The 19372-nt window shown below is 51.6% G+C and overlaps 1 protein-coding gene across 1 annotated transcript in view; it reads right to left on the reverse strand.

The window, feature by feature from the left end:
• The window catches only part of LOC142302353 (telomere repeats-binding bouquet formation protein 1-like), a 47247-nt gene that overhangs the window by 19467 nt on the left and 8408 nt on the right, over window positions 1–19372 (reverse strand). The window contains exons 3-4 of the mRNA XM_075343412.1: window positions 9421–9549; window positions 9207–9338 (exon numbers count right to left, since the gene is read on the reverse strand). Coding sequence (XP_075199527.1) covers window positions 9207–9338; window positions 9421–9549 — 261 coding nt within the window. The remainder of the gene's footprint in view (window positions 1–9206; window positions 9339–9420; window positions 9550–19372) is intronic.

The following is a 19372-nucleotide window of genomic DNA, read 5'->3' on the forward strand; positions in this document are numbered from 1 at the left end:
ACGCCGGGCTCCATCCACAGACCCATAGCACCTGGTGGATGCCGAGCAGGAGTACCATCAGGGACAAGGCCCTGCATCATACAGGTACTCTGTGTCCCCGGCAGGCACAGACACACTCCGGGCTGGCTGGGTGTTGTAGTGCGCCGGGGACCGTAACGCTAGAGCTAGTGTTCCTACAGTTTAACTGGGGGACTTTTTTCTGTGTTGTGGGAACGCAGCGCCGACCCCCGCTGGACCGGCGGCGCTGCTGTGACTTTTAGTTCGCCGGGGACACGCCGACCGCGCTTTTACGGCGGTGGCGTTTATAAATCTAGTCCCCGGCTTTTGCGGCCTAGGACGCCGGCAGCTCCGATTCGTTCCCCCGCCCCCCACCCTGTCAATCAGGGTAGGGGGGAGAGACGCTGTTTCACGGCAGCGACGAGGGCTGGAGCCTGATTTACATGCTCCAGCCCTCTCACTAGGCACAGAGGGAAGCAGGCTTCCCGCTCTTAGTCAGGAACGCCCAGGGCCCGCCCCCCCTCCTCTCTCAGGACGCCGGCAGCCATTACATGCATGTCTGGCTGGAGGAAGGACGCAAGGCTCTGGGAGACCTGACTAGGGGGCTTTGGAGATCACACACCCGCTCTTAAGCGGGCGGTAAGCGGCTTTTCAGCTGGCCCCTCTAGTGCCTCAGTGTGTATTAGTGTACTGTGTCACTGGACATATATATATTTCCTTATTGCTTGCACTGTGAGGTCGCTTCCTGGCTGTATACCCAGATCGCTCTGAGGAGGCAGCAACATGTCATCCACAAAACGCAAGGCTGCCAAGGCTAGGGCTGTGTACACTGCGTGTGCTGCATGTGGGGCTGCTCTACCAGCAGGCTCCAAGGACCCCCATTGTGTGCAATGCTCAGATCCGGTGCTGCTTCGCCAGCCGGAGTCAGGAGAGATAGTGACCCAGGCTGAGACGCCTGTAAGTCCTGCCCCGGTGTCAGGGACAGACTTTGCAGTTTTTGCTGATAATATGTCTGTGACTATGGCAAAAATCCTTGAAACTTTGCAATCCATGCCTGGGGCTCAGTCTATGGACACGGCGAGGTCTCTGTCCTCTAATCCCCCTCAGTTGGATTTAATCCAGACTGCAAGGGGGTCCCCGGCTTCACAGGCTGAGTATTATGACTCAGATGATAGCCCCAGCCACCCTAAGCGAGCTCGCTGGGAAAGACCCTCAACGTCATCACACTGCTCAGGGTCTCAGCGCAATCAGTCTCCCTGTGATGCGTCTGATGAGAGTGATCAGGAGTCTTATCCTGGAACCCCTCTCAATCTGGATACCCCGGATGGGGACGCCATGGTAAACGATCTTATCTCAGCCATCAATAGACTGTTAGATATTTCTCCCCCAGCCCCTTCAGCAGAGGAGGCAGCTGCAGAGCAGGAGAAGTTTCGTTTTCTCTATCCCAAGCGTAAATTAAGTGCTTTCTTGGATCACTCTGACTTCAGAGAGTCAATCCAGAAACACGACGCTCATCCAGAAAGGCGTTTCTCTAAACGTTCTAAGGATACACGTTTTCCTTTCCCCCCTGATGTGGTCAAGCGCTGGACCCAGTGTCCAAAAGTTGACCCCCCCGATTTCCAAACTTGCAGCTAGATCCATAGTTGCAGTGGAGGATGGCGCTTCACTTAAGGATGCCAATGACAGACAGATGGACCTCTGGTTAAAATCTGTCTATGAAGCTATCGGCGCGTCGTTTGCTCCAGCATTCGCAGCCGTATGGGCACTCCAAGCTATTTCAGCTGGTTTAGCAAAAGTGGATGCTATCTTACATCCAGCGGTGCCGCAAGTGGCGTCCCTTACCTCGCAGATGTCCGCGTTTGCGTCTTACGCTATCAATGCGGTCCTAGAATCTACCAGCCGCACCTCAATGGCGTCCGCCAATTCGGTAGTTTTGCGCAGAGCCTTGTGGTTAAAGGACTGGAAAGCAGATGCTGGTTCCAAAAAATGTTTAACCAGCCTGCCTTTATCTAGAGATAGACTGTTTGGCGAACCATTGGCTGACATCATTAAACAGTCCAAGGGTAAAGACTCTTCTTTGCCCCAGCCCAGATCAAGCAAACCTCAGCAGAAAAGATGGCAGCAGAAGTTTCAGTCCTTTCGAGGTTCGGGCAAGACACAATTCTCCTCGTCCAAAGGGACTCAGAGGACGCAAAGAAGCTCAGATTCCTGGCGGGCTCACGCGCGCCCCAAGAAAGCAAATGGAGGAACCGCTTCCAAAGCGGCTACCTCATGACTTCCAGCTCCCCCCCTCCGCATCTCCGGTCGGGGGCAGGCTCTCCCGCTTTTCCGTCATTTGGATGTCACAGGTCAAAGACCGGTGGGTGACAGACATTTTGTCTCGCGGGTACAGAATCGAGTTCAGTTCTCGTCCTCCAGCTCGGTTCTTCAGAACCTCCCCACATCCAGACCGAGCAGATGCCCTGCTGCAGGCGGTGGACTCCCTAAGAGCGGAAGGAGTAGTGGTTCCTGTACCGCCTCAGGAACAAGGGCGAGGGTTTTACTCCAATCTCTTTGTGGTTCCAAAAAAGGACGGCTCGTTCCGTCCTGTTCTGGATCTAAAGCTGCTCAACAAACATGTGCACGCCAGGCGGTTCCGGATGGAAACCCTCCGCTCTGTCGTGGCCTCAATGTCTCAAGGAGACTTCCTTGCCTCAATAGACATCAAAGATGCTTATCTCCACGTGCCAATTGCTACAGAACATCAACGTTTTCTACGTTTTGTGATAGGAAACGAACATCTTCAGTTCGTAGCTCTGCCATTCGGTCTGGCGACAGCCCCACGGGTTTTCACCAAGGTCATGGCGGCAGTGGTAGCGGTCTTGCACTCTCAGGGACACTCGGTGATCCCTTACCTAGACGATCTACTTGTCAAGGCACCCTCTCAAGAGGCATGCCAACTCAGTCTACATGCTACACTGGAGACTCTACAGACGTTCGGATGGATCATCAACTTTCCAAAGTCGAATCTGTCTCCGACACAGTCACTAACGTATCTTGGCATGGAGTTCCATACTCGAGCAGCGAGAGTGAAGCTTCCGCTGAACAAGCAGCGGTCATTACAGACAGGGGTGCAATCCCTCCTTCAGGGCCAGTCGCACCCCTTACGGCGCCTCATGCACTTCCTCGGGAAGATGGTGGCAGCCATGGAAGCAGTTCCCTTTGCGCAGTTTCATCTGCGTCCACTTCAATGGGACATTCTCCGCCAATGGGACGGGAAGTCAACGTCCCTGGACAGGAAAGTCTCTCTTTCCCAGACGGCCAAGGACTCTCTACAATGGTGGCTCCTTCCCACCTCATTGTCTCAGGGAAGATCCTTCCTGCCCCCATCCTGGGCAGTGGTCACGACAGATGCGAGTCTGTCAGGGTGGGGAGCAGTGTTTCTCCACCACAGGGCTCAGGGGACGTGGACTCCGCAGGAGTCCACCCTTCAGATCAATGTTCTGGAAATCAGAGCAGTGTATCTTGCCCTACTAGCCTTCCAGCAGTGGCTGGAAGGAAGGCAGATCCGAATTCAGTCGGACAACTCCACAGCGGTGGCATACATCAACCACCAAGGGGGGACACGCAGTCGGCAAGCCTTGCAGGAAGTCCGGCGGATTCTGATGTGGGTGGAAGCCACGGCCTCCACCATATCCGCAGTTCACATCCCCGGCGTAGAAAACTGGGAAGCAGACTTCCTCAGTCGCCAGGGCATGGACGCAGGGGAATGGTCCCTTCACCCGGACGTGTTTCAGGAAATCTGTCGCCGATGGGGAGTGCCGGACGTCGACCTAATGGCGTCCCGGCACAACAACAAGGTCCCGGCATTCATGGCGAGGTCGCGCGATCAAAGAGCTCTGGCGGCAGACGCATTGGTTCAAGATTGGTCGCAGTTCCGGCTCCCATACGTCTTTCCACCTCTGGCACTCTTGCCCAGAGTGTTACGCAAGATCAGATCCGATTGCAGCCGCGTCATACTCGTCGCCCCAGACTGGCCGAGGAGATCGTGGTATCCGGATCTGTGGCATCTCACGGTCGGTCGACCGTGGTCACTGCCAGACCGACCAGACTTACTGTCCCAAGGGCCGTTTTTCCATCAGAATTCTGCGGCCCTGAACCTGACTGTGTGGCCATTGAGTCCTGGATCCTAGCGTCTGCAGGATTATCTCAAGGAGTCGTAGCCACAATGAGACAAGCTAGGAAGTCAACGTCTGCTAAGATCTACCACAGAACGTGGAAGATTTTCTTATCCTGGTGCTCTGCACAGAGAGTATCCCCTTGGCCATTTGCATTGCCCACCTTTCTTTCCTTCCTGCAATCGGGGTTGGAAAAGGGCTTGTCGCTCAGTTCCCTTAAAGGGCAAGTCTCGGCACTGTCTGTGTTTTTTCAGAAGCGTCTAGCACGTCTTCCTAAGGTGCGCACGTTCCTACAGGGGGTCTGTCATATTGTGCCCCCGTACAAGCGGCCGTTAGATCCATGGGATCTGAACAGAGTACTTGTTGCTCTGCAAAAGCCGCCCTTCGAGCCTCTAAAGGACGTTTCCTTTTCTCGCCTGTCACAGAAAGTGGCGTTTCTTGTCGCGATCACATCGCTTCGGCGAGTGTCTGAGCTGGCAGCTTTGTCATCCAAGTTTCCTTTCCTGGTGTTCCACCAGGACAAGGTAGTGCTGCGCCCCATTCCGGAGTTTCTCCCTAAGGTCGTATCCTCGTTTCATCTTAATCAGGATATATCCTTGCCTTCCTTTTACCCTCATCCGGTTCACCGGTATGAAAAGGACTTACGTTTGCTAGATCTGGTGAGAGCACTCAGAATCTACATTTCCCGAACGGCGCCCATACGCCGTTCCGATGCACTTTTTGTCCTTGTCGCTGGTCCGCGCAAGGGATTGCAGGCTTCTAAAGCCACCCTGGCTCGATGGATCAAAGAACCAATTCTAGAGGCCTACCGCTCTGCGGGGCTTCCGGTTCCTTCAGGGCTAAAAGCCCACTCAACCAGAGCCGTGGGTGCGTCCTGGGCATTACGACACCAGGCTTCGGCTCAACAGGTGTGCCAGGCAGCAACCTGGTCCAGTCTGCACACTTTCACCAAGCATTATCAGGTGCATACCTATGCTTCGGCGGATGCCAGCTTAGGTAGAAGAGTCCTGCAGGCGGCAGTGACATCCCCGTAGGGGAGGGCTGTTTTTGCAGCTCTAACATGAGGTATTTCTTTACCCACCCAGGGACAGCTTTTGGACGTCCCAATCGTCTGGGTCTCCCAATAGAGCGCTGAAGAAGAAGGGAATTTTGTTACTTACCGTAAATTCCTTTTCTTCTAGCTCTTATTGGGAGACCCAGCACCCGCCCTGTTGTCCTTCGGGATTTTTTTGTTGTTTGCGGGTACACATGTTGTTCATGTTGAACGGTTTTTCGGTTCTCCGATGTTTCTCGGAGTTAATTTGTTTAAACCAGTTATTGGCTTCCTCCTTCTTGCTTTGGCACTAAAACTGGAGTACCCGTGATACCACGGGGGGGTATAGCCAGAAGGGGAGGGGCCTTGCACTTTTTAGTGTAGTGCTTTGTGTGGCCTCCGGAGGGCAGTAGCTATACCCCAATCGTCTGGGTCTCCCAATAAGAGCTAGAAGAAAAGGAATTTACGGTAAGTAACAAAATTCCCTTCTTTGGAAGCAGAGTCTGCTTTCCATTCGCGCAGCCACATGGCCCTGCGGACTGCCACGGAGTTAGCGGATGCTACAGCCGTACGGCTAGCAGAGTCCAGGACGGCGTTCATGGCGTAGGACGAAAATGCTGATGCCTGAGAGGTCAAGGAAGACACATGCGGAGCAGAGTTCCGCGTGACAGCATTGATCTCAGTCAGACATGCCGAGATTGCTTGGAGAGCCCACACAGCCGCAAAGGCCGGGGCAAAAGACGCTCCCGTGGACTCATAAATAGACTTCACCAAGAGCTCTATCTGTCTGTCAGTGGCATCCTTCAGGGATGAGCCATCGGCAACAGACACAACGGACCTAGCAGCCAATCTAGAGACTGGCGGATCCACCTTGGGTGAGTGCGCCCAGCCCTTAACGACCTCAGGTGAAAAGGGATAACGCGTGTCAGAGTGCCTTTTAGCAAAACGCTTGTCCGGGACCGCTCTGGGCTTCTGGACAGCGTCCCTGAAGTTAGAGTGATCAAAGAACGTATTGCGCGTACGTTTGGGGAATCGAAATTGGTGTTTCTCCTGCTGAGAAGCCAACTCCTCTACCGGTGGAGGCGGGGGAGAGAGATCCAACATCTGGTTGATGGACGAAATAAGATCATTTACTAAGGCGTCCCCCTCAGGGGTATCAAGGTTGAGGGCGAAGTCAGGGTCAGAGCCCTGAGCTCCCACGTCCGCCTCGTCGTCCTGAGAGTCCTCCAGCTGAGATCCAGAGCAGCGTGAGGAGGCCGGGGAAGAGTCCCAGCGAGGACGCTTAGCCGGTCTGGGACTGCAATCCGGGCAGGAGTCCTCCGCCTGGGACCTAGGGGCTATCCTGGGAGCGCGCTGCGGCGCGGACCGAGAAGGCCCTGGAGGAGACAAACTAACAGGGGCCGGGGCCTGTGAAGAGCCCGGTCTGGACTGCAAAGCCTCAAGGAGCTTAGATGACCATTTGTCCATAGACTGTGCAATGGATTGAGAAAGTGACTGAGAGAGTTTCTCAGCGAAAGAGGCCAATGACGGTGACTCTGTCCCTGCAGCCTGCTCAGGAGGAGCAGGGGGATCTACATGAGCCGAGGGGCCCACAAGTGCCCCGGGCTCCGGCTGAGCAAGCGTGGCAGGAGTCGAGCATTGATCACAGTGAGGGTAGGTGGATCCCGCAGGCAACATAGCCCCACAAGAGGTACAGGCTGCGAAAAAAACCTGTGTCTTAAGGGCTTTGCTCCTTGTGGACGACATCCTGCAAGCAATAAGTGTCCCTTAGGAGAGCGACCACTGAGTGTATATGGGAAAGGGTTAAACAGCCGTTCCGAATATATATAATATATGTAGATATATATATATCACGGCACCCTAGGGGAACCAGCACCGGGTGACTGGTGTGGCTTACCAACCGCTGGTGTCCTCCAGATTCCCTGTCGTGGGTCCCCCAGAGCTGTAGAGATGTGCAGCTGCAGCATACACCGGCAGAATGCCAAACATGGCCGCCGGAGCTCTCAAGGGGGGAGTGGAGCCATGGGCGGCGCCGGCAAAAGGCGGGAATCTGGAGGCCCCATAGTGGTCCATGAGAGGGGAGGGGAGGCATGCAAAGATGCTCCAGCCCTCTGTCGGTAGTACCGCCCTTCCCTCTGACAAGCAGGCCCGGGGGCGGGATTTTTCGCGACTAGGCCGCGATGAAGCCGGGGACTAAATTTAAGGCCGTGCCCGACAAGCAGGCACGGCCGGCGCGGAAGTCTGATGAAAAAACAACGGACGGCACTACTGGGGAGAGAGGCGACCTCTCTCCCCGTACCGTCCCCCCATGGGGACACAGAGTACCTTGAAGGTGCAGGGCCCGGTCCCTGGGGATGAAAACGCTCCGGTCCAGCAGGTTCCACCAGGGGCTGCGGATAGAGCACGGTCTCAGCATGTGAATGACCGATGAAGCTCCCACTTCTCCCAGAGCCGCATAAGGGATGGTGAAGGAGACGGCATGTGGCTCCAGCCTTTGTACCCGCAATGGGTACCTCAACCTTAACAACACCGCCGACATAGTGGGGTGAGAAGGGAGCATGCCGGGGTCCCCATAGGGGACCTCTTTTCTTCTGTCATACTATGTATGAGAATTTTTATTTTTTTTCTATGAGTGGATGTGTGCCTCCTTCCACACAAAGCATAAAACTGAGGAGCCCGTGATCCACGAGAGGGTGTATAGGCAGAGGGGAGGGGTTACACTTTTTTAAAAGTGTAATACTTTGTGTGGCCTCCAGAGGCAGAAGCTATACACCCAATTGTCTGGGTCTCCCAATGGAGCGACAAAGAAATCAATGTTTTCTCTCCTGCAGATCCAGCAGTTATACAGAGCTCATGGATATGCTGGACTACCTTGCACCAGGCCAAGCAGTCCTGTAATGATAATCTCCTGCTGATTAAACAGTGATTTCAACGATGTGTCACTTACTGAGCTGTTTGCTAAAGGGTCCTTTACACGCTGCGACATCGCTAACGATTTATCGTCGGGGTCACGGTGTTTGTGACGCACATCCGGCGTCGTTAGTGACATCGCAGCGTGTGACACGTATGAGCGACCTTCAGCGATCGCAAACGTGGTAAAAATCGTTGGTTTTGGAGAGGTCGTTCAAACACCAAATATCGTTGTTTGGGCACTAGTGATGTTGTTCCTTGTTCCTGCGGCATCACACATCGCTATGTGTGACACCGCAGGAGCGACGAACATCTCCTTACCTCCGTCCACCGGCAATGAGGAAGGAAGGAGGTGGGCGGGATGTTCCAGCCGCTCATCTCGCCCCTCCTCTGCTATTGGACGGCTGCCGTGTGATGTCGCTGTGACCCCGCACGAACCGCCCCCTTAGAAAGGAGGTGGTTCGCCAGCAACGGCGACGTCGCAGGGAAGGTAAGTTCGTGTGATGCGTGTTAGCGATGTTGTGCGCCACGGGCAGCAATTGCCCGTGACGCACAACCGACGGGGGCGAGTACGTTCGCTAGCGATATCGGTACCGATATCGCAGCGTGTAAAGTACCCTTTAGCCTAATAAGTGACACATCGCTGGAATCAGGGTCTCTGCCCCTACGTTATGCTGCTCTCAGATTAGGTGGCAAAAACCTGTTGACAGATTCCCTTTAATGGGAGCCCAGTAGAGATGAGCTAATAGATTTGCAGGACTGTCGTCTGGTGGCCACGTCACTATTCCATAGGCCTGCAAATCTCCTCTTTCCTGCTGTCTCTTCTGATTAGTAGGCCTGACACCACATCATCACTGCACTTACTGATCAGAAGAGGCACCGGTAGGTAGGAGGTCATCCGCAGGGATCCTGTTCAGCGGCCACGGAATAGTGACGTGGCCACTGGACTAGGGTCCTGCTGATCAATTCACATCTGTACTATCCACTTATTTCCAAAGTGGCCTTGAACTGGGCAAACTGGATGACGGACAGCGCTGAAACGACTAGGATGTAGCAGAACTACTAAACTTAGTGTGAACAGTTCCCTGACAGCTGAAGTGAGGACTTACTGTTATTAGACACCAAGACCAGGATCATGAAGACACACATCCGCTTTAGATTTACCGAAGACCCCTCATCTGATAAGATTGTGCAGATCTCTCTAAAGAATTCGGCGGTGCTCAGGATTTGCTGACAATACACTGGAATGGAAGTCAGGATAGAAATATTAAAAATATTTTGGAGCATTTTACAATAAATTGTCAGAATTGGGGTCATCTTTACCGTTGCTTTGTGCCAAGACCGCCAGCGTGTATAAGGAGGCTCCCTTTACCCGGGTGTGACTGCTGGATTTGGCTAAATTATAGAGAAGCCTTAATCCACCCATGTCTACGAAGTACTTGCACAAGTCACCTGTAGAAAAAAAACAATACTATATTTATGCTTGTGCTATATGGCGTCACATAGCGCAATCTTTAACATACTGTAAAACCACGTCAGAAAGTGGGACGTGCCCTCGATTCTGGGGTCCAGTGAGTGGGACCAAGAAGTCATGTGCCCCTTGTTAGGGAATGTTCACATGTGGCGGACACACTGTGGACTTTCCAATTTACAAGAATACATTTTCAATGCAACATCAAAGCAGCAAAAAGGATGTACCGCAAGATCTGTGCGGACTTTTGTACACAGAAGATTTGCACATGTGAATATACACTTAAGGGGGCTTTACACGCTGCGACATCGCTAATGCGGAGTCGTTTGGGTCACACAATTTGTGACGCACATCCGGCCGCATTAGCGATGTTGTTGCATGTGACACCGATGAGCGATTTTGCATCGTCGCAAAAACGTGCAAAATCGCTCATCGGTGACATGGGGGTCCATTCTCAATTATCGTTACTGCAGCAGTAACGAAGTTGTTTCTCATTCCTGCGGCAGCACACATCGGTACGTGTGACGCCGCAGGAACGAGGAACATCTCCTTACCTGCCTCCCGGCCGCTATGCTGAAGGAAGGAGGTGGGCGGGATGTTCCGCCCACTCATCTCCGCCCCTCCGCTTCTATTGGGCGGCCGCTCAGTGACGTCGCTGTGACGCCGCACAGACCGCCCCCTTAGAAAGGAGGCGGTTCGCCGGTCACAGCGACGTCGCCGGGCAGGTAAGTATGTGTGACGGGTCTGGGCGATGTTGTGCGGCACGGGCAGCGATTTGCCCGTGTCACACAACAGATGGGGGGGTACCCACACTAGCGATATCGGAACCGATATCGCAGCGTGTAAAGTAGCCTTTAGGCTATGTTCACACTAGAAAAATGATTTTTCTTAAGAAATTTCTTGAGAGTGAAGGATTAGTGCACCTGCGTTAAAAAAACGCACTAATAACGCAGGTGCTTTTTTGGTGTGTTTTTTTTTCAGGTTGGTCCCTGCGTTTTTTAATGCTTTTACAGCAATAAAGCACGTTGAAAATGAAAAAAAAGAAGGGAATTTTGTTACTTACCGTAAATTCCTTTTCTTCTAGCTCTTATTGGGAGACCCAGACGATTGGGTGTATAGCTACTGCCTCCGGAGGCCACACAAAGCATTACACTAAAAAGTGTAAGGCCCCTCCCCTTCTGGCTATACACCCCCCGTGGGAACACGGGATGCTCAGTTTTAGTGCTAAAGCAAGAAGGAGGAAAGCCAATAACTGGTTTAAACAAATTCACTCCGAGTAACATCGGAGAACTGAAAACCGTTCAACATGAACAACATGTGTACCCGCAAACAAACTGTCACAAACCACCGGGAGGGTCACTCAGAAATCCCCCGCGCTGGCTACCAGTACGTCACAATCGGGGGGTAACAAGTGGGGGTCACCCCTCCTTTATACCTCCCGACCGACAGACAGAGCACGTGATGCGCTCTCTAGCGCCCCTCTTATAGTCAGGCCAATTATGGAATTGCCCGACAATAAGCAAGGAGGCCGCTATACTACTTATGCCGATTATTGAAGGGTCCCCGGTGAGAGTAGGGTATATATTCCCCCGACCTCCGCGGGCGGAATATATAAAATCTCCCCGAATCTCACTGGCCTCCCCACAATAATCCTTGGCACAACTCGCTGCCACCAACCGCTTCACGGTAACTATTAGCCGAACACACAGACGTGGGATTCAAGATCGAGATAACAGAACAGCCCAAGATTAATTATATAATTTAATCAGCCTAAAGCACACTAGAAACTACAATATATACAATAGGGAATCTACAGAATATACATAGGTCAGAGTACAGTTACAATCAAAGCATGGGTTACAAACAGGCATACACAGTTCCAGCAGTTACCTTGTTGCGTCTGGCCACAGGGGGGCGCTGTACCCAGGTTTCTAGGATCCTTCCCACAGATGTTTCCTACACGTGCCCCCAGCGAAAAGAACACTGGAAAATGGCCGAAGTAGGGTTATCAACCTGGGCAAATCCAGGTCCCCTCCTACCTTAGTGACCTCAGAGGGAGCACTGCTCCACCCCTGGCTTGAGTTATGGACAATCCACAACATGGAATATGGGCCATAACTTTGCCTGGGAGCGTCGTAGGCGGACGCCAATGCTCTCATTGTGACAGTTATGAATTTAGCTACAGAACGAGGGGACTCATGACCTGTCTGCCAGTTCCCCATTGGCTGATATCACGCCTGGGGCATTTCCCAATGTCCTGCTCCCATAAAAAGGGTGTGCCGGCATCGTCCGCATGCGGAGACACCATTTTTATGGTTGCCATATTTATCGGAAATATGGCTTGCGAGATATGAACCATTTTTTACTGGAGTCGTTCTGTCTGGCTACTTCCAGAGCCTTGCTAATTAGATAGCAGCTCCTACTACAGGGTGACGGCAGGGAGTCATCCTGTGTCCATTGTTCCCACACCACCTCATCTCCATATCACAGGACATGGCCATGGAGGTGTAAGTGGAACACTGAGAACAAGAAGGGAGGGGGCACTGCCAGGGAGTGATGAGGGATTATGACTGGAGTCATAATTCATCTTCATATCCCGGGATTTGCCTCACACAAACCAAAAATCCCGAAGGACAACAGGGCGGGTGCTGGGTCTCCCAATAAGAGCTAGAAGAAAAGGAATTTACGGTAAATAACAAAATTCCCTTCTTCTTCGGCGCTCTATTGGGAGACCCAGACGATTGGGACGTCCAAAAGCAGTCCCTGGGTGGGTAACAAAATACCTCATGTTAGAGCTGCAAGACAGCCCTCCTCAACGAGGAGGCCACTGCCACCTGCAGGTCTCTTCTACCTATGCTGGCGTCCGCCGAAGCATAGGTATGCACCTGATAATGTTTGGTGAAAGTGTGCAGACTCGACCAGGTAGCTGCCTGGCACACCTGTTGAGCCCGTAGCCTGGTGTCGTAATGCCCAGGACGCACCGACGGCTCTGGTTGAATGGGCCTTCAGCCCTGAAGGAACCGGAAGCCCCGCAGAACGGTAGGCTTCAAGAATTGGTTCTTTGATCCATCGAGCCAGGGTGGCTTTAGACGCCTGCGACCACTTACGCTGGCCAGCGACAAGGACAAAGACTGCAGTAGAGCGGCACATGGGCGCCGTACGGGAAGGAAGATTCTGAGTGCTCTCACCAGATCTACCAAATGGAAATCCTTTTCATACCGGTGAACCGGATGAGGACCAAAAGAATGTAAGGTGATATCCTGATCAAGATGAAAAGAGGATACTACCTTAGGGAGAAACTCTTGAATGGTGCGCAGCACTATTTTGTCCCGGTGAAACACCAGGAAGGGAGCCATGGATGACAAGGCTGCCAGCTCAGACACTCTCCGAAGAGACGTGATTGCTACAAGAGAGGCCACTTTCTGTGATAGTCGAGAAAGCGAAACATCGCTCAGAGGCTCGAAAGGCGGCTTCTGGAGAGCAACTAGTACCATGTGCAGATCTCATGGATCTAACGGCCGCTTGTACGGGGGGACGATATGACAAACCCCCTACAGGAACGTGCGCACCTTAGGAAGTCGTGCTAGACGCTTCTGAAAACACACGGCTAGTGTCAAGACTTGCCCTTCAAAGGAGCCGAGCGGCAAACCTTTTTCCAAACCAGATTGCAGGAAGGAAGGCAAAGTAGGCAATGCCTATGGCCAGGGAGACACTCCCTGAGCAGAACACTAAGATAAGAACATCTTCCACGAGTTGTGGTAGATCTTGGCAGAACGCGGCTGGCTAGCCCGTCTTATGGTGGCAATGACGTCATGCTCATGGTCGACCGACCGTGAGATGCCACGGATCCCGGTACCCCGACCTACTTGGCTAGTCTGGGGCGACGAGGATGGCGCGGTGGCAATCGGTAGCTGGAACTGCGACCAATCCTGAACTAAGGCGCCTGACGCCAGACCTCTTTGATCGTGAGACCGCGCCCTGAAAATCGGGACCTTGTCGTTGCCGAGACGCCATGAAGTCGACGTCCGTCGTCCTCCAGCGGCTACAGATTTCTTGAAACCATCCGGGTGCAGAGCCCATTCCCCTGCGTCCATGCCCTGGCGACTGAGGAAGTCTGCTTCCTAATGTTGTACGCCCGGGAAGTGAACTGCGGATATGGTGTATGCTCAGTCTTCCACCCATAGCAGAATCCGCCGGACTTCCTGGGAGGCTTGTCGACTGCGTAGTCCGCCTTGGTGGTTGATGGATGCCACCGCTGTGGATTGTCCGACTGAATTCGGATCTGTTTGCATTCCAGCCACTGCAGGAAGGCTTGCAGGGCAAGATACACTGCCCAGAGCTCCAGACCATTGATCTGAAGAGTGGACTCCTCTGAAGAAGATCCTTGACCGTCTGAGAAAGGGGGACGTTCCTGTGTAGGGACATCGATTTCCCCTCTCATTAGCGAAGAATGTTCTATTGAAGCGGACGCAGATGAAACTGCGTGAAAGGGACCGCCTCCGAATGAGGCGTCTCCTTGAAGGAGAGACTGCACCCTCGTCTGTAGTGAACGCTGTTTGTGCAGCGGAAGCCTCACTATCGCTGAGAGAGTGTGAAAACTCCATGCGAAGAGATGCCAGCGATTGGGTTTAACTTTGAAAAGTTGAAGACCCACTCGAAACTCTGGGAAGGCTCTAGCGCCATGTTCAGGCTGTGTTGGCATGCCTTTTAAGAGAGTGCCTTGACAAGTAGATTGTCCAAGCAAGGGATCACAGAGTGACACTGAGAGTGCGGGACTGCTCTCACTGCTGCCATGAACTTGGTGAACACCCGTGGGGCTGTCGCCAGACCGAAGGGTAGGGCTACGAACTGAAGATGCTCGTGTTTAATAACGCATCATAGCAAACGCCGGTGCCCTGGAGCAATCGGCACATGTAGATAAGCATCCTGATGTCTATTGATGCTAGGAAATCTCCTTGAGGCATTGAGGCAAAGACGGAGCGGGGGGAGTCTATCCGGAACCGCCTGGTTTTCACGTGCTTGTTGAGCAGTTTAAGGTCCAGAACGGAACGGAAGGAGCCGTCCTATGTTGGCACCACGACCAGGTCAGAGCAAAAAGCGTATCTTGTTCTTGAGGAGGAACAGGGATTACCACTCCTCTTGCCTGCAGAAGAGCCTCGGCTCGGTCGGTGAGGAAGTTTTGAGACAAACTGACTCTCACCCACCGGCCTTTGACCTGTGGCAGGTAAATGTCGCTAAAGCGGGGGAGACTGCCTCCGACTGCGGATGCGGAGTGCGAGGGCTGAAAGTCATGAGGAAAACGCCTTGGTTGCGGTTCCTCCGGCTGCCTTCCCCGGGCGTGATTGAGCCCGCTAGGAATCTGTGCCCCTCTGGGCCTTTTGAGTCCTCTTGGACAGTTGAATGATTTCATTCAACTACTTACCAACAGTCTGTCACCAGATAAAGGCAACCTGGTTAAGTACTTTGTTGGAAGCAGCATCTGCTCCAATCTCTTACCACTAGGCTCTGCGTAAAAACACGGAGTTGGCGGACGCCACTGACGTACGGCTCGTAGAGTCTAGGACAGCCTTAACAGCTTGAGTCACAATGCCGACATTGTGAGATTAAGGACGCTGCTGGGGCCCAGATGTACCTGTGACAGCGTCCCCCTGCGCAATACCAGCTGAAATAGCTTGGAGAGCCTCTGTGGCTGCGAATGCCTGAGCAACCGACCCGCCAATAGCTTCATAGACAGAGTGCAACCAGAGGTCTATCTGTCTGTCAATGGCATTTTTAAGTGAAGTCCCATCCTCCGCTGCAACTATAGATCTAGCCGCAAGCCTGGAGATTGGGGAATCCACCCTTGGACACTGGGTCTAGCGCTTGACCACGTCAGGGGGGAAGAGACAACGTGTATCATTAATACGGTTGGAGAAACGCTTATCGGGATAAGCGTGGCGTTTCTGAACTGCGGCTCTGGAGTCCGAGTGACCAGAAAAGTACTCAATATACGCTTGAGATACCGAAATAGAGATTTCTCTTGCTGTGAAGCTGACCCCTCCACTGGAGGAGTAGAGGGAGAAATACCCAACCTTCCATTGATGGACGCTATAAGATTATTCACTAAAGCGTCACCATCCGGGCATCCGGATTGAGAGCGGTCTCAGGATCAGAGTCCTGAACAGCTACGTCTGCCTCCTCATACAGCGAGTACTCTTCCTGGGACCCTGACCAGTGTGACTGAAGTCGAGTGCCGCTCCCAGCGAGCTCGCTTAGGCAGTCTCGGACTGTCGTCCGTGTCAGAGCCTGCACCTTGGGATGCCTGGAACCCCCCTGGAGCCTTGATTTGTTCCAAATCAGGGTGGCCAGGGGCATTGTATCAATATTGCCCAAGGACTGTCTGGACTGCACAGTCTATAAGATGTTAGTCATAGTCACAGACAATATATCAGCGGAAAACTGGAACTCCGTCCCTGTCTCTGGACAGGGATCACAGGTGGTTCTTTTGGCCACATGTAGCCGAGACCCCGGTTGAGCAATTGCACACACTGGGGGTCCTGGAACAGTATCACATGCCGTACAAGCAGCATAGTGACCGTACAGTGAATAGCATACAAGCATGAAGTACAAATAAACACTTCAGCACATGTAGTACAAGCAGCCTAGAAAGCTTGTGCCTTGGCACCCTTGCTTTTCTGCTGCTGTTGTCTATTTATCCCGGAGCATTAGCCAAGGATAGCGACATACAGTGAATGTATAGCATACAAGCATGACAATAAACACTGCAGCACATGCAATCCAAGCAGCCTTGAAAGCTTGTGCCTTGGCACCCTTGCTTTTCTGTTGCTGTAGTCTGTTTATCTAGGCGCATTAGCCAAGAATAGCGACATACAGTGAATGTATAGCATACAAGCATGAAAATAAACACTGCAGCACATGCAATCCAAGCAGCATTGAAAGCTTGTGCCTCAGCACCCTTGCTTTTCTGCTGCTGTTGTCTATTTATATAGGCGCATTAGCCAAGAATAGCGACATACAGTGAATGTATAGCATACAAGCATGAAAATAAACACTGCAGCACATGCAATCCAAGCAGCATTGAAAGCTTGTGCCTTAGCACCCTTGCTATTTGCTGCCGCTGTCTAGCCATCTAAGTGGGTAGAGAGCGAAGAAAAGCCTTTACAGTGCAATGTATAGCGACGATACGAAAGTACAACAGGACACTTCGGCATTAGTGGGTCAGCACTTCAGCTGCCGCTTACCGCCCGCACAAAAGCGGGTGTGTGGCGCCGGAATCCTGTGACTGGTAGCTCTGCGCTTGTCTCCGTTTTCCTGCTCTGCGTGCCGGAATGGCTGCCGGCTTCCAGAGAAGAGGGGCGGGCCGAGGGCGTGCCCGAGACAAGAGCGGAAAACCCGGCGTCCCACTGCGTCTAGTGAAGGGGGCTGGAGAATGCAAAGCAGACTCCAGCTCCTTGTGCCGACTTACTGTACAGCATCCCGCCCCTCCCTTGACTGGCAGGGCTGGGGGCGGGAACGAAAGGAAAACTAGGCCGCAAAGCCGGGGACTAAAGTTGGAATCGCCGCCGCCGTAAAAGCGCGGTCAGCGCGTCCCTGGCGCACTACAAGTCGCAGCTGCGCCGCCGCTCTAGGGGCGGTCGGCGCGGCGGTCCCCACACATAAAGTCCCCCAGTACTCTGCAGGGACCATAAGCCCAGCGCACAGCGCTACAGTCCCCGGCGCACTAGCACACCCAGCAAGCCTGGAGTGTGCGTGCCTTTCCATACGGGGACACAGAGTACCTGAAAGTTGCAGGGCCTTGTCCCTGAACGGCACTCCCGCTCCACATCCAGCAGGTTCTATGGGTCTGTGGATGGAGCCCGGCCTCAGGGCTTGGTGGCCGGTAAGATCCCACTTCCCCAGAGCCCCTCAGGGGGATGGGGAAGGAAAACAGCATGTGGGCTCCAGCCTCCGTACCAGCAATAGGTACCTCAACCTTACAAACCGCAAGTGGGGTGAGAAGGGAGCATGCTGGGGGCCCTATATGGGCCCTCTTTTCTTCCATCCGAAAGAGTCAGCAGCTGCTGCTGACTACAAACAGTGGAGCTATGCGTGGATGTATGACCTCCTTCGCACACAAAGCTTGAAAACTGAGCATCCCGTGTTCCCACGGGGGGTGTATAGCCAGAAGGGGAGGGGCCTTACACTTTTTAGTGTAATGCTTTGTGTGGCCTCCGGAGGCAGTAGCTATACACCCAATCGTCTGGGTCTCCCAATAGAGCGCCGAAGAAAAAATAGATAATACAGAGATAGATAATACAGAGATAGATATAGATAGATATAGATGGATAATAGATAGATAGATAGATATTTAGGGGAATAGATAATAGATAGATAGATAAATACTGTAGATAGATAGATAATATATAGATAGATAGATAATAGATAGATAATATATAGATTAATAGATAGATAGATAGATAATAGATGGGTAGATAGACAGATAGATAGATAATAGATAGATAATAGATAGATAATAGATAGATAATAGATAGACAGACTGTGCCAACACTGTGACCTGGAGGCCCTGGAGGATGAAACCCACTTCCTGCTACACTGCACCAAGTACTCCGCAGTGAGGGACACTCACTTCAGGAGACTCTCCCATCTCTTCCCGGATTTCAGCTCCATGAAGGAGGAAGAGAAAATATATATCCTGCTGGGGGAAGAAGAGAGCGCAGTGGAGATAGCAGCGCGGTATGTGAGCGAATGTCATAGACTTTGAGAAAAAGAACTATGATAAGTCATGGACTTCCATAGCCCCCCATCCCAGATGTGGCCCCCCAATCCCCACCCTGGATATGTCCCATCCACCGTTACCACAGTCCCCACCCTGGATATGCCCCATCATAAGCCATGGACTTCCATAGCCCCCATCCTAGAAGTGCCCCCACAGTCCCCACCCTGGATGTGCCCCATCCATCCTTCCTACAGTCCCCACCCCCCATCCCCACAGCCCCAGCCCCTAATGTACACTTGCTTTGGCAAAACTAATTTGTATTTGGTCCTGCCAATAAAGCTTATTTGATTTGATTTGATAGATAGATAATAGATGGATAGATAGATAAATAGATAGATAATAGATAGATAATAGATAGATAGATAATAGATGGATAGATAGATAAATAGATAGATAATAGATAGATAATAGATAGATAATAGATAGATAGATAATAGATGGATAGATAGATAAATAGATAGATAATAGATAGATAATAGATAGATAGATAATAGATAGATAATAGATAGATAATAGATAGATAGATAATAGATAGATAATAGATAGATAAATAGATAATAGATGGATAGATAGACAGATAATAGATAGATAGATAGATAGATAGATAATAGATAGATAGATAATAGATGGATAGATAGATAGATAATAGATAGATAATAGATAGATAGATAATAGATAGACAATAGATATATAATAGATAGATAATAGATAGATAATAGATAGATAGATAAAGGGATAGATAGATAATAGATAGATAATAGATAGATGGATAGATAATAGATGGATAGATAATAGATAGATAGATAGATAGATAGATAGATAGAGGGATAGATAGATAATAGATAGATAATAGATAATAGATAGATAGATAATAGATAGATAGATAGAGGGATAGATAGATAGATAATAGATAGATAATAGATAGATAGAGGGATAGATAATAGATAGATAGATAATAGATAGATAGATAGATAATAGATAGATAATAGATAATAGATAGATAGATAGATAGATAATAGATAGATAAT

This window comes from Anomaloglossus baeobatrachus, chromosome 4 (assembly GCF_048569485.1).
Source record: "Anomaloglossus baeobatrachus isolate aAnoBae1 chromosome 4, aAnoBae1.hap1, whole genome shotgun sequence".
Taxonomy (NCBI): Eukaryota; Metazoa; Chordata; class Amphibia; order Anura; family Aromobatidae; genus Anomaloglossus; species Anomaloglossus baeobatrachus.